Source organism: Caenorhabditis remanei, chromosome I, assembly GCF_010183535.1.
Source record: "Caenorhabditis remanei strain PX506 chromosome I, whole genome shotgun sequence".
Taxonomy (NCBI): Eukaryota; Metazoa; Nematoda; class Chromadorea; order Rhabditida; family Rhabditidae; genus Caenorhabditis; species Caenorhabditis remanei.
The window spans coordinates 5,802,911-5,817,138 of NC_071328.1; the positions used below are offsets into that span (position 1 = coordinate 5,802,911).

The 14,228-nt window shown below is 36.1% G+C and overlaps 3 protein-coding genes across 3 annotated transcripts; 2 read left to right on the top strand and 1 right to left on the bottom strand.

The window, feature by feature from the left end:
* Positions 1-193: 193 nt before the first annotated feature.
* Positions 194-614, top strand: GCK72_001011 (uncharacterized protein; the record flags this gene model as incomplete). Its single annotated transcript, XM_003111395.2, has 2 exons — positions 194-257; positions 436-614. The coding sequence occupies 2 exons, from the start codon at positions 194-196 to the stop codon at positions 612-614; spliced, it is 243 nt and encodes an 80-aa protein (XP_003111443.2).
* A 746-nt stretch (positions 615-1,360) lies between these two features.
* On the top strand, positions 1,361-2,083 carry GCK72_001012 (uncharacterized protein; the record flags this gene model as incomplete). The annotated part of the gene is made up of 4 exons (XM_003111320.2): positions 1,361-1,411; positions 1,461-1,562; positions 1,769-1,846; positions 1,895-2,083. 4 exons carry the CDS (start codon positions 1,361-1,363, stop codon positions 2,081-2,083), a joined length of 420 nt encoding a protein of 139 aa, XP_003111368.2.
* A 390-nt stretch (positions 2,084-2,473) lies between these two features.
* On the bottom strand, positions 2,474-4,550 carry GCK72_001013 (uncharacterized protein; the record flags this gene model as incomplete). Its single annotated transcript, XM_053722802.1, has 5 exons — positions 2,474-2,620; positions 3,258-3,452; positions 3,503-3,591; positions 3,643-3,766; positions 4,530-4,550. The coding sequence occupies 5 exons, from the start codon at positions 4,548-4,550 to the stop codon at positions 2,474-2,476; spliced, it is 576 nt and encodes a 191-aa protein (XP_053591447.1).
* Positions 4,551-14,228: the final 9,678 nt, after the last annotated feature.

Sequence of the window (14,228 nt, forward strand, 5' to 3'; positions counted from 1 at the left end):
TCTATGAGTTCTTGGAAAGATACTTTTTCTAAGGTTTCTTTCAATTTTTTCTCTGAAATTCAATTGATAAAATGACGTAGATATGTGGGTGAAGAAGCCTTAGAAGTGCATTGATATAAGGATGCGAAAGAAATGTTCTTGTTCCTTTTTTTAAATTTCCATTTCAAGCACTATTCCAATTTTCAGAAAAAGAATGAGCTCATCTGAGGAGAATCAATTCATTGGAAACGCTGGAACATTGAAGAATAACAAAGAAGGTGAGTTGAGTGGCCTAGAAACCTGAATTGAGATTTGAGAGTCTTTTCATTTTCTGCTTATCATGGAGGTCCCAGCAATCGCGCTCTGTTAAGAACCATAGTTTATCAATAGAGTAATAGGGACTAGTTTTTCAGATTTGAATTTTCAAAATAGGCCATCAATATTAATAATTTCTAGAACTTCGTCTCCACTTGTCAAGCGAGAGTGAAGATTCTTTCAACAACCGAAACGTCATCCGTCGTGCCAAACTAATGAACAGCTCACACTTCGTATGCATCGTCATGACAGCCACTCTTCTCGTCACTGTCTGCGGAATCGTCCTTCTTGTACAAATCATTGAACGCTCTCGTCAATAAAGCTTATTTTCTGTGATCCTTTTTTTAAAACTCGAAAAGGAATTGCCCCCACGCAGGATTGAACTACGGACCTTTGGTTTACAAGACCAACGCTCTACCACTGAGCTATAAGGGCTTCGGGAATTGCGGTTTCTCTAGTCATACATGAAAGTTTACGGACGAGAGTATCAGAGAAGTCATACAGTTGTTTAGTTTGTTGAAAAAAGAGAAAGAGATGCGAGGCAATTCGCGTGTCCCCGAAAAATTGAATGGTTGGATTCCAAAAAATTGAAAACGTTTATTTTGTAGAAAAAATTATTTAGGACTTCATTTCAAAGAACAGTTTGCATTCAAAATGGAATTCATCTTTTTCTTTCTGCTTCCAGGCATTGGTCAGTTTTTTTTTTTGCAGAAATGTATTATCTCAGCATAGTTCTTACAGCCGCGCTCTACCGAAACCGAAGAAAAATGTGTGGGAAATTGAGAGACTAAGAGAAAAAAAGACATTTCTCAAAGGGATTACGGTGGAGCGCGGTTGTAAGAAGCGTGTCGTGCTAATAGTTAAAGATTTCGGTCAAAAAATCCGGTTAAAAACAAGCGAGACGCTTCGAGATTGTACTCGTGGCCTAAAAATTTGAAATGAGAAATCTAGTCTTTCTCAATTAGCCATGGTGATCTTCAAGTCATTTTTTGAAATTTTCTACCGATGGCCTAGTTTTCTAAAATTGAGTTTCTAGTTCACTATCAGTTGTCTCATTTTTTCAGTAATGGCACAATCAAATACGTCAACCAACTGCTTCAGAGATCTCATTACTTTGGTATTTTAGTTTTGACCCTCTGAAATTCAAAATTTGATTAATTTTCCAGAAAAATCTTGGTGGAGATTTGAGTCTTTTCTACACGATGGGTGCTTTCAATTGTCTTCTTCTCTGTATTAATATTTCTATTCTTTATGCAGTTCTCGGTTATGTAAGTTGAAAATTTGAGTGCTTCAAAATGAACCCCACTTTCAATAGTTTTGCTCGATTTACATTTTCAGCGCTCGCGCGTCGCGTGTCGGTTTCAGAAATTTTAAGTTGAGCAAACCTAGTTCATATGGGCTCATTACAAAGCTCTTGAGATGGAAAACACGAATTTTATATTTGCAAGTTGATTAGATTTCTCTTGTTTTGCAGATGAAGCCAACGATTGCTGAACTTCGAAAGCAGACATATATCATCATGGATAATATTCTTCTCTCCTACATTCCTGCTGTAATATAATCTTGTTCAGTTTTTGATCCTTCTTCGTTTTTTTTTCAGGGAATCCGTGAGACGATTGGTTGTCAACCAGAAATCAAAATGGGCGGAGGCGGTGGAAAAGCTGGAGGAAAACCCGGAGGGAAAGGGCATAAAGCATCAAAAGGAGCCACTAAAACCATGACAAAAACTTCGACAGGAACTACAAAAACTGGTGGAACTACGGGAGCAACTGCAGCAGCTAGTGAATAGATTCATATAAAGAAATTTATTGTTTCGAGCAGTATCATATTATCACATATTCCAATGACACGTATAAGTTTCTGGTTACAAAATAAGAACATAGTGGCGCTTACTGTCGAGCGCATTGACCAACTCTATACAAAAGTTGATTAGGTGTACAAGTGCGCTCCAATGAACCGCAGTGAAGAAATACAGAATGAAGATAAGGCACCTAATAAGATCAGAGAGTGACATCGTTCCGAGAGTTTATCTCACTGCTTGGCTCTTCCTGAAGCTGAGAACAATTGAAATGTAGATCAAACTATTTTCAAACTCACCAACTCTCTCAAAATATAAGAACTTGTCTCTGCAATTGTAGACAATCGTTTCAATGCATGATCACTTCCAGATCTCGTTTCATCAGATGTTCCCTAGAAAGTTGATTTCGTTTATCTTGTTGCAGATCATTTTGATTCTTGCCTGTTCCATTTTATCATACATTGACATCCTCGTATCTTCATCTTCTTCTTCTATTCCGTCCGTTACCCACGCCATTCCTTTCCATACCTGAAACAAGTAATCATTGTCCGTGATCCTTTTTGTGATTGGAAACTTTATGAAGTTTTTTAATCAGTTCTCAGTGCTTTTGTTTTAATATTCATTTGATTTTTTTTCCTTTTTGTTGCAACACTCCAGAACTTTTGTAGGGACGTTTTGTCAAATTTTGATAAGTTTCCAGATTTTCTCAACTTCACATTTTTATAATGGCTTTTTATGGACATTCAATCCAGCTAATAGCTTCCATTCTATGAAAATTTACTTAAAAAATGAACATTTTGTTCAGAATTTTTAAAAATTCAATTTTTGAAGTCAGCAATCTGCCAACTGACTGCTTTCCTAAAAAAACACATTTTCTGCTCACTCGGGTATCAACCAGAGTTGTTGGGAATTCCGACTTCCGACTTTCGCCTTCCGACTTCATCTAATATCTATGAAATTTAGAAGAAGTACATATCGCAGAACTACATGGAATTGTGGTCTAAAAGGACAGGAAATAGACTTTTGTTCATCCAAAAACCGATTTTCCACTGATTTTCCGGGTTCCGGGTTTTTTTCACTTCCGACTTCCGACTTCTGGATAAGAAATTATTTCTTCCTAACTTCTCTGGTATCAACCATTCCTCCATTTCAATTACTTGCTTACCTGATGCATGATATGTACTGCAGGAGCCAACATAGCCACCGTCGCCCTTGATTCCTGTCTCACAGTTAACCTCGTTCCATCTTCCGACGTCGCCATACTCTGTGCCGCATGCCTTTGCATTTGTGCCCTCAATCCAGTCATTTTTGGACTCGAAGTACCATCCGGATGTACTGGATACATTTCTTGCATGTAGTCCTTAAAATAGAGAAAGAGTTGTTTTATGAGTTCTCAGTGCTCTTACTCACATGTAATAAAAGACAGAAATTTGTATACCACATGGGATTTGCACACGCTCCTGGATTTGCTATACATAGAGCACAAGCGAGCATAGTTCCTGTTTTTAAATTGACCAGTTGAATTTAAGAATAAAATATTTCAGACTTACCAACAATGCATAACAACACTATGTATAGTCCAAAATTGTACATTTCCAGGTCTATAATTGCCATTGTGATACAAGAACACATTATAACAAATAGTATCATGATGGCGAGACACGCGTAGAACATCTGAAATTATGCGATATGATATTTAAAGATCTGGGAAAGAAAAGGGGGAACTTAAGATGTTTGATCACTTCTTATCTTTTTATAGAGAGTGTTAAGGAGGGGATAATCTTAATCAATTTAATCTTTTGGCATGGGGAGATATATTAAGAATGTTTCTTTTCTTTTTAGGGATTGTGATTAGGAATGGTCTAAAAATCGCAACTGACTCTAGTTATAGACTTTTTGAAGAAATAAGAACGGGACTGAAACTATTCCGAAACATAGTTGGTCTTGACGGTTTCAATAGATTATACCAGCAATGGTCGTTTTCTGACTTCAAGATTTACAAACGCTGTCAAACTGGTAGGAATGCTATAATGAACCCATTTAAATAGTTTAGCAAAAACAAGTTTTGCCTATTATACTTATAAAGTAATTAGTTAATAATATTCGGTTCGAATACCGAATAATATCAGTCCGCAACTTTGGAGGGACTCTTTGCTCGTTAACGTGCCAAGATCGTTGATCGTACTTTAATGTGAAAAGTTATATAACCAAATAGCAGACACACAGTCTTCAAACTTATATACAAATTATATTAATAGTAGCTGAAACGTTTTCAAACAATCGTGGAAAGACAGAGATCTTGAATTTTCAAAGTTCATTTTGCTGGACCTAATTATTCTACCGATGAAGACGACTAACTACTAACAATAGATAGTTTATTGTAATTGAAAATTTATTAAACAAATTATTTTCAAGTGTGTTAAACTCTCGCAAATACCTGATCCGGAATCATCTTCATATAGAAATAGGAATAGGTTGTTTTGTTGAACAAGTCACAACAGAAATGTCTCAAAACGAGAATGATATCTCACTCTCCGAATACAACCGGGAGAGAAATCGGAGGAGTGATTCGTAAATGAGCATGATCATTCGTCTCATTTTTCTCACCATTTGTTACTTTCCCACATTTCTAAGTATCATACGAGTTGAGGATTCTAGACTAGAAGGTGGCAATTTATCTTAGTTCCCGGTATTGAAAAATTAAAAATTGAAAATTCTAAACTAAGAAGGGAAAACAATAGTCTTGAAGTGAAGAGAAACAAGTAAAATTTATATGAAAAATACTGAGCAACTCCTCATTTTTCAGTGCAATTCAATGCCTTTTGGATGCCTAATTAGTCGTGGATTCAGTCGAAAAAAAGAAGAAAACGAGAAGAAGAAGAATAAGAGATTCTATGAATAGAAAGACTGATTTGTGAATCGAAAAGACGAGAAAACGAAAGGAAGGAAGAAGAGGAAGAAGCTGAAGGAGGACGGAGGGGATTGCAACACATAGAGGGCATCGAGAGGTAATTAGCAGAGCAATCAACACGACGAGAAAAGTTTTTAGTTGTTGATTGTAATGAACTACAACCAGTAGGTGAGGGGAGAGGGAACGAAAACAAATTCCAGGAAAAAAACAATGCTTTTGTTCTTTTGAGTAGAGGACAAGTTCCATTTTAATTATTGTGTATCCGGTGGATGCGGTTAATTGCAGGGAGAAACGGAATGAGGAAGTTAGGCGGCTCTCAATATCGCCGTCCACGTGTGTGAAATGTTACAGGAAGTTGGTACTCAATAAATTCATATGAGAGGACCTAATCTTTAAAAATACGATTTTGTCGGCAACAGATCTCTTCCCTATTTTTTGTATATGTCTATTATTATTTTTGTTTTTCTTGATAAACTTGTCAGAAGAAAAGCAGTAAACCACTGAGAAAATTGCAGAATTTAGACCCTAGAAGAAGAAAGTTAGTGAAAAATAAACAATTTTTGAGAGTCGAAAGCTTCAAACAATGAAAATGAATAGAATGGTAGGAAATATCCTTTTTACACATGAAACTTTAATGACACAATTTGGTACTGTGTGCCCGAAACTGGAACAAACCAGAACTGCTCGAATCTGAACTGTCCAATGTAGGCCCAATGATTTTGATATCATGTTTAACCATCGTCTAGTATGTTTGCATTAGTTCCAGTACTAAATCTCATTCGTACTAGTTCTAATCCGGGTGGTTCTGATTATGGGGCAGCACCATTTATAGATGATGTTTGAAATTATTTCAGGGAACAGTGTGAAACGGAAATTAAAGACGTTAAACTCCTGAAAATCGTTAAATCGTTCTATTGGTGCAAATAGAAAGAACAGTGAGATTTGATTTTGAAACTGAACAAGAAGAATTTTTCGAAACGGTGTATTCCAGAGACTAACAACATAAGTAATAAATATTTCATCACTCTATTCTATACTTGCAAATCTCAAATTTCCCTAATTTTGGACATGAACACTGAACAAGACAAACGAGTCAAGAAATTTTTGAAAAGAATGAGATTTTCAAGAAAATGAAATATTCATTTCGGTCCTTTCAAAGAAAGGGGTCTATCAAGAGATATTTTCATGGATAGTCAAGAATTTCTACAGTAAAACGAGAGCCCACTCATGTTCCCAGTCCAAAAATGTTATAATTATCTGAAATCCCAACAACGAGTCTGAAATACGACAGCTACATTCTGCAGAGCCCTTATATACACTTTAGCAGAAAAAGAATGAAAGAAATAAACAAAGAACGTGCGATTCACTTTACACTTCTTTTCCTCTTTTTTTCTCTTATTCTGATGAATATTTCAAAATTCATTAATAATATAAACTTCCATTCAATTTTCCGCTTTTCAATACACAAATGTTCTTGTTTTATTTCTTGTTCAACTTCGGCTCAATGATAGATGTGTAACTTTTTTAAAACACATAATTGACATAATAACTAAATTATCAAAATAAACTAATTAGAAGCTTACACATGAGTATAGTCACGACAAGATTCTGAAATTGCGTTTTTACCGCTACGCGACCGCAGCGCACGTGGCTTCACTTTCAAATTTCAAGATTTCAAAAACGAACTGAGAACTTACCACTTCATCATACAGCATGTTTCGGTTCTTCTACTTTTTTCAGAAATATTCAGAAAAAAAACTGGGAGACCACACGAAGCCAACGGAAGGAAAGAGACAAAAGAAGGGCTAATTTAGGTGAAGGCTTGCAACTTCTAGATGAATGGGCACCGATAAATGGGACAAGGCAAAAAAGGAAAGATGAAGGGGGTCAAATGTAAATTGGTTCTTTGGACGGAGAAAAAATGGGAGGGATAAAAATGAATTGGAGAAGAAAGAGTCGTCCCTGGGGTACAATTCTGAATGAGAAGTATAGTACAAGTGAGATAGAACACCTTTTATGTCAATGCACTTGAAGGATATAGTTGGTTTAAAGTATCGGAAACCTAGGATTTTGGACTGAATCTTTACTAATAATATTCAACAGATCCGTGTGTCTGTTTATTTGTTGCATGCCATAACTCCCTCCGTAGTGGACCGATTTTTATGAAACCTACATAGATAGATTGGAAATTTCCCTTAGATGATGCCCGAACTTTTCTTTTTTCAAAAAATATTAAATTTGACGTCTTCTGGAGACGATGTCGATTTCAACAGTAGAAAGCGTTCAGAAAAGGTGTGTCCCGACAGGGTGGTAGAAAGCTCAAAACTACTGACTCGGTGTTTCTTGACTGCATTCTCGAGAGCGCCGCGGCCGCGCGTATGTGGTGTAGCGGTCTACGCAGATGACTCTCACCCATGGGGTAGTGAGTTCGTTCCCGCCAGGTCCGAAAAGTTTTTTGGTTTTTTTGTTTTGATAAGAGCATAGACAGTCAGTATATGAAAGTTGTAATTATGGTCGAGATTTTAGAACAAAAGAGTGGAGTAGCTATCTTTCTGTTGACTCTGTATACACCGCTACAATTGTGTCTGAAGGGATGATTAAGGTCCAACTTTGACGGTGTTTAAAAATTCACAATCCTACAAACACCGAGTCAGAAACTGATAGTAGTTAACAATAAACCTTTTGTCCGAATCTTCATGGGGAAGTCATGCGGCATTGTTGCCGATCGTTTAAAAACTGTTTTGTTTTTTTAGTTAGTTAGTTTTTGTTCGAGATGATGGACCAAAAACCACTAACGCAATCACAACAGAGAAAATAAAAGAAAACGACCAGGAACTTAGTAGGTAAACATGTTGAGAGTGAGATATTTAGGGGAATCAAGAGTTTTGTTTTTTTAAAGAATTTAAAGAATTTTTTTGTGAAGTACTGTCATGTACGAATGAGAAGGATTGAACCCAAAATAGACTGAATAAGGGGCTTCTTTAACTTTTCAACTTAGAAATATGTAAAATAGTTTTAGTTTCGAAGTATTGAGAGAAGAGAAATGGCATTGCCGCCGAACAGTCCAAAATTTAGGAAGCGGAACGTTTTGGATCAAATTAAACTAAAAGAAGATTTCCGTGTATATAAAACAAAATCTCCAAAGAATTTGGGGGAGGGAGGCGGCATCGCCGCCGATAAGTCAAAATATTCAAAAGAATACTTTAAACTCATTTTTTGAAGATGAGAAAAGGAAATTCTCTTTTGGTAAAAGGTTTCTCAGTCAGGCAAAGAACACATTCCCTGTATTTAGTACATTTAATTCTGAGACCCGTGATTTCTGAATGAGGAACTTTGTCGTAGCTCGGTTACCTTCAAAAAAGAAGCAAATTCTAGAATAAGAATTTGTTTAAATATGGCCTTAGTTTGCCATATTTGCCATATTCAGAGGAGGGTGGCGCTATCGCCGCCGATCAATCAAAAGTTGAATCTTTATATTTAGAGGATCGCCTGCCTATTGATGAGAGAGAAAATAGAGTTACCGAGTTCCCGTTCTTTTGAAGTAATTTGTCGAAATCTTATCAGAAAAGTAGGAGTGTTTAAATTGTTCTCTCTGGAACGGGTTGCTCAGCTAAGAAAAACTACCAACAATCGAAGAAAAGTTATAGGACCAGAAGAAAAAGAGAATTCTGATACCCCGATTGTTCGAACCATGTGAGAAACGCCGCAGGCGCTGTGACACCTAGAAGGGTGATGTTGAGAAGGAGGTTCAGTCGCCGTTAGGCGACGTGAACCGACTGGTAGTACAGATTGACGAGAGATCGCAGACGATCAGACACTCTGTTCGTCTGCGGCCTCTTATTTATAGCTGGCAACATTTGAGAGAGTGTAACCAAAATTGGTCGTATAAGTTTGATTTTTTGGAAACATGTAGGTTATGGTTTTGTCGGTAATCTAAAATTCACTTTTAAGTCAATTTTTTTTCAAAAAACAACTATCAATTTTTGAGAACACCGTAAATTTCCCAGCTTTGGATCGAATTCAAACAGAAGTACATTTTCAAAATCTGCCTAGGTCCTGGTTTTGATTTTTTGTAAATTCAGAAGCATTCGCTCTGAACACAGCCACGCAAGCTCTAAGAGCTTCAGTAATCTTATCTTTAGATACAATTCCTTTGCCAAAGAGCATTCTTAACCGATCTGATGAATTCTTAAAAACAGAATGTCAACTCCAAGACTGATAATCCGATTTCCTTCTTCTTCCTTCTCTAAAACTAAAATGACGAAACTTCTAGAAATTCACGAAAGGGTCAGAAAGTTGATCCACTTATATCTCGAAAATAAACCAAAAAAGGGAACTAATCTCATATTAAATTAGTCTGATTTCAGCATAGTACATCATCATTTTCTGACTCATTTCTTTCACAAAAAAGTTCAAAAAACTTGTTCCGGAATACAAAAAACCGAAACCGGAAGAAAAATGGAAGCAATTTGTTTCCAAGAAGTCATCCAAAAAAGTCGATTTTTTCCATTTTTGGCTCTGTGACTTGCTCCAATTAAACGGAAAGGACTTGTGTTTCTCTCTTCTTCCTGATGAAGTCTGTGTGAAAAGAAACACGTAATTGCTTTGGAGAAACTTGACAAGAGCTCTCTTTTTCGAGCAAAGAACTCAAAAAAAGTGGGGACGAAAAGTTTAGAAATAGAGAAAATGAATGAATGAAAGGGAGAGAGAAAGAGGATGAGAAAGTGACACTATTTACGTATTCTTCGTGGAGATTTGTGATCTCAGCTTGTTTTGGAATGAGGCAATGATGAGGTGGAGTAGGAAAGAATTAGTATTCCAAGTGGTCAGTTGATGAGTCAAGTTAAGCTTTCATCTTTATACAAATGGTCGGACTTCATTTCAAATCAGAACTTTGAAGAGACGGTTGAGAAAAGAATGATGGACTATTAAACGGTTGAAAATACAGAAAAGATTCACCATCAGAAAAAATCAAATTTAGAAACCTAATGTCTCTCACAGAGAAACCCAGCTATTAAGGAGTTTCTTCAGTTCCTTAAGGAAGCGAGTTATTTTTGTAAAGGTCACTTGTAGTTCGAGTCTCTAGATGAGTGAAAGCGCTTTTTGACGCTCGTCGTGTAAAGAAAAACAAGACATTTTCTCTTTTTGTGAGTTACGGGAAATTCGTAAAGAGATAGGTAGAAAAGGTATTGACTGCCGAAAACCATTATTGTATTAGCTCGGCGCAATTTTTACAACTGCGATCCGTCAAAATGTGCTTGAAAAATGTTTCTTTTTCTCTGAGTCTCTCCATTTCGCACAGATTTTTCTTCGATTTCGGTAGAGCGCGGCTGTAAGAAGAGTGCCGTGCTAATAGTGGTCTGGGTCGAATGAAGAAGTGTGACATCCGCGGCGCAAATGATCAGGTCAGACAACAGACAACTTTTTTCAGAAATCTTTTCATATTCTGTTTTCAGTCAAAGAAAAAAAAGTAGCTTTTTGATTTATTATTGAGTTTTTCTTGATCTGAAAGGGGCGTGGCCTAATTCAAAATATTGTATTGTACTGAACAGTTTTTGTACATTGTATTTACAAAATATCAACTGGTCCAGTCGAGTTTGAGAAAAGAGCGTCACCTATAATGATTTCAAACTCTGGTTAATCCCTCTTAGAATGAATTGTTTATTAGTTGTTTTCAAAAATCTCCTACACTTTGAGAGCTGGTCGGTTTTCACGGAATACGAACCTATGAAGACATAGTGCAAACATTTTTGTAGTAGCACAATATTGGCTACTTGGATACAACTCATACTTCGCTAGTTAAATATAGATTAGTGAATCAGATTTAAATTAAATGATCTCCCCTTGCTAGAAATTCTGAAAAAACATGTCTCGTTAACATCTAAAAATACCAAAACTAGCTAGACGGGTCAAAAAAGAAGTAGATCGATATAAAAGTGAGTGTTTGCAAGAAAAGAGAGATGCGATTAGCTTCTTTGCTCTTCATCTTTCTCTCGCTTTCTCTTCTTAAGATTCATTCAAATCAAGAAAACGATTAAGCAGTCAAGGGCAGTCAAATATCTGGATTATAATAAATCTAGATATATGAGGAGACGAGAAAAGAGTTAATCGGGAGGCGATGCGAGAGACTCTTTCTGGCAAAAAGGCGAGAAAGACGAAGACGAAGTTTGAGAAGAAGGTGCTTAATCGGGGTGATATATTTCAGATTTCTCAAAGAAAATAGTCATCTTTCTATTCGTATTTTTGGGATTCCTTCTGTCTCCGAGTTTTCCCATCCCTCATAAATCAACTTGCCTTTTCTCTTTCACAAGAACTCACCATTTTCAATATCTTTTTTGTGAAATGAATCCCGCCGAATGAATTGAAATATTTACTACGAAGATGTTCTCACGAATTCTATTGACACCACTTGACTCCGTCGTATTTTTTGGTCTCTGAATTATTTTGGTTTCGTTTCTGTGATTGAAGATAAATAATAATTCAGGAAGACTTTGAAAGATTCGGAAGTTGATTGAAAGGGAACGGTGATATTTTAAGTTTTTAGGGAAAATTTTTTTTGAAAATTGACGTTTACAAAAATAGAAAAATAGGCTGACTGTCGTTTTTAAAGGCGCACACACAGTTAACTGTAGAAAGGTCTCGCGAAGAAAAAGTGGTGTTTTTTCAATTTCAAACTCTAAAAGTTACAGGCCAACACCAGTTAAAGAGTCTGTCTAAAATTTTCGAAAAACATCATTTTCTCAGTTTCACAAAGCCTTTTATACTCTCGAAAGAAATTGAATTTCAATCAAAATTCCTGCGATTCATAATCTTTTTAATTAAGAAAATGTCAAGAATTGTCGTTATTGCTGTACGAATATTAAAATATACGAGTTACTTGAAGTTCACTGTACGAAAAGGCATATCGCCTGATATTCACATTGTACTGAATTTACTACAGATGTGGGTGGAGCCGTTTTAGGACCGTTCAATTCGAAATTAATATTGGGAAATTCCACTGTTATTAATTCAAAAAATATGGTTTTCAATGGCTATGCATTTTTTTAAACCGTGCAATTCTGATTCTGAATTACAGATTACGGTAGGCTATTTCGAACAAGTTAGATTCATCTTGAAACACGTTTGTTGAAAACCTATAATTTTTGATTTTAATTTGACAACGGTATCTTTCGGCACGGGACCCATTTTTCTATATATTTCTAGAGAATCTAATCATGATCGGAAAAGTTTCAACCCGAGGATTTTTTTTGGTTTCATTTTCAATGTTTTCCTCTAACCTATTTATCACAACCTTTGATTGATCTTTTGAAACAAATCTTCTCAATTTTCAATGTTCTATCAAAACGAATCAAAGATTTCAAGGCATCCGGAAAAGCATCCAATGAATATTTACAAAGAAAAGAATCCTTAAATACGACCACCAGTCGAAAAAAAAGAAATCCGAAAACAAAAAAAAAAGAGAACGTTGAAACATTGCGAGTATAGCTTCCAACTCATGAATATTCATACTTGAGTCAAAAATAATCGAACGTCGAAATGATAAACTATATTTTGAAATGAAGAAAATAAACCATTGGATTGGCTTGACTGAAATTGTATTCTCGGGATAAATTATAGCTAGAGATACAGATTTGCTAGTATGAAATCACATCATGTCACGAATTTCCTCCGCTGTACAAATGAAAGAAGACAAGATGAAGATGGAGAAACCATTAAAAAGAACTTCTGGCTCTTCTCCGACAAGTACATAAACTAAAAGATATCCGGAACGGAAATTGCTTGTTTTCTTTTCTTTTGTTGATTCGAATTGTCAGAATAAAAGAGATGAGTGACTGACATTTGGATAGAGAGAGACTCTCTATCCCTTAAACAATTGCTTTTTTGGTCCGAAAGGAAGAAGAAGATACAAATAAAATGGTTGAATTGGAGAAGAAATAGGTCCCTTCTGATGACACGCGATTGTTCCCCATCGTACTTCAAATGAGTTTCAAGAGGATCGATGAATGAAAAACATGCAAAAAGATAGAATAGAGAAAAGAAAAGAGAGAGAGAGATGGTTGCAGTTGGTTTCAAATGATGACCAGTGGATGGCAATTTATAAAAGACACAAACTTGCAGATCTAATTGACTGAAAAATAATTAGAGAGAAAGAAAATAGATGGCGTGTGTTCCCTTATGTGGCTTTTGTCATGTAGCATTCGGAGTTCAACCAATGCTTGACAGTCGGGAAGGAAAGTCCTATGTAACTAAAAAGGTCTATCAGATATCCCAAAATTTATATTTTCACTTTCACCAGTATCGAGACGATTCAAATAAGTATGATTAAAATGGATCTTCATTGAGATCTTATAGTGATGAGGGACGGTGTTGGGTGTCTGTAATTACATTAACACATAAGTTTTCATCATAACAAGAATTGGCAACTGTTGTATTACCAGCCGTGAGGATAGTCAAAGTTCCGTGTTCATCTGGTCCCAATTTTTATTTATTATGAAGATATGAAAAACAACAAAATCATACAAAACATATATCCTACTTAAACCAATAAAACTGACTATAAAAAACTGAAAAGTTCTGTATTTTGTCGCATAACCTCGAGAATTGATGACCTCTTGACAACGACGGGGTATTGAGTCGATTAGATTATCGAGAATGAATCGTGTTCCATACTTCTTGAGGTTGCTCAAACTTTTCCTTCGCATTCTCTCGCAGTCTTCCCAGAGATGCTCAATGAGATTGAGATCTGGGCTTTGGCTCTGCCATTGCATCACTGGAATCCTCTTGTTTTCGAACCACTTCTTAACGATTTTGCTGGAGTGTTTTGGATCGTTGTCTTGTTGGAAAACGGAACGCCGTCCATGATCTCTTCTTATGGAAGCATGATGTTGTCTAGAATGGAAAGGTATACATCTTTGTCCATAATCCCATCGATTTTATGAAGTGGTCCTACTCCTTTTCCAGAGAACCATGATGCTTCCATCGCCGAGCTTCACTGATAGGCTCGTATCTCGTTCCACCTGGTCGCCGGGCGTATGAGATTCCATCGATTCCAAAAAGCATGAATTTCTATTCATCACTCCAGATTATCTGTAAAAATGAAACTGAAATATAAACTATTATAACAAAAATTTACCTCTCTCCATTGGTTAACTATCCAATCTTTATGGGATTTAGCGAAGTCCAACCGATTTCTTCGGATCTTGAACGAAATTAGAGGTTTCTCGA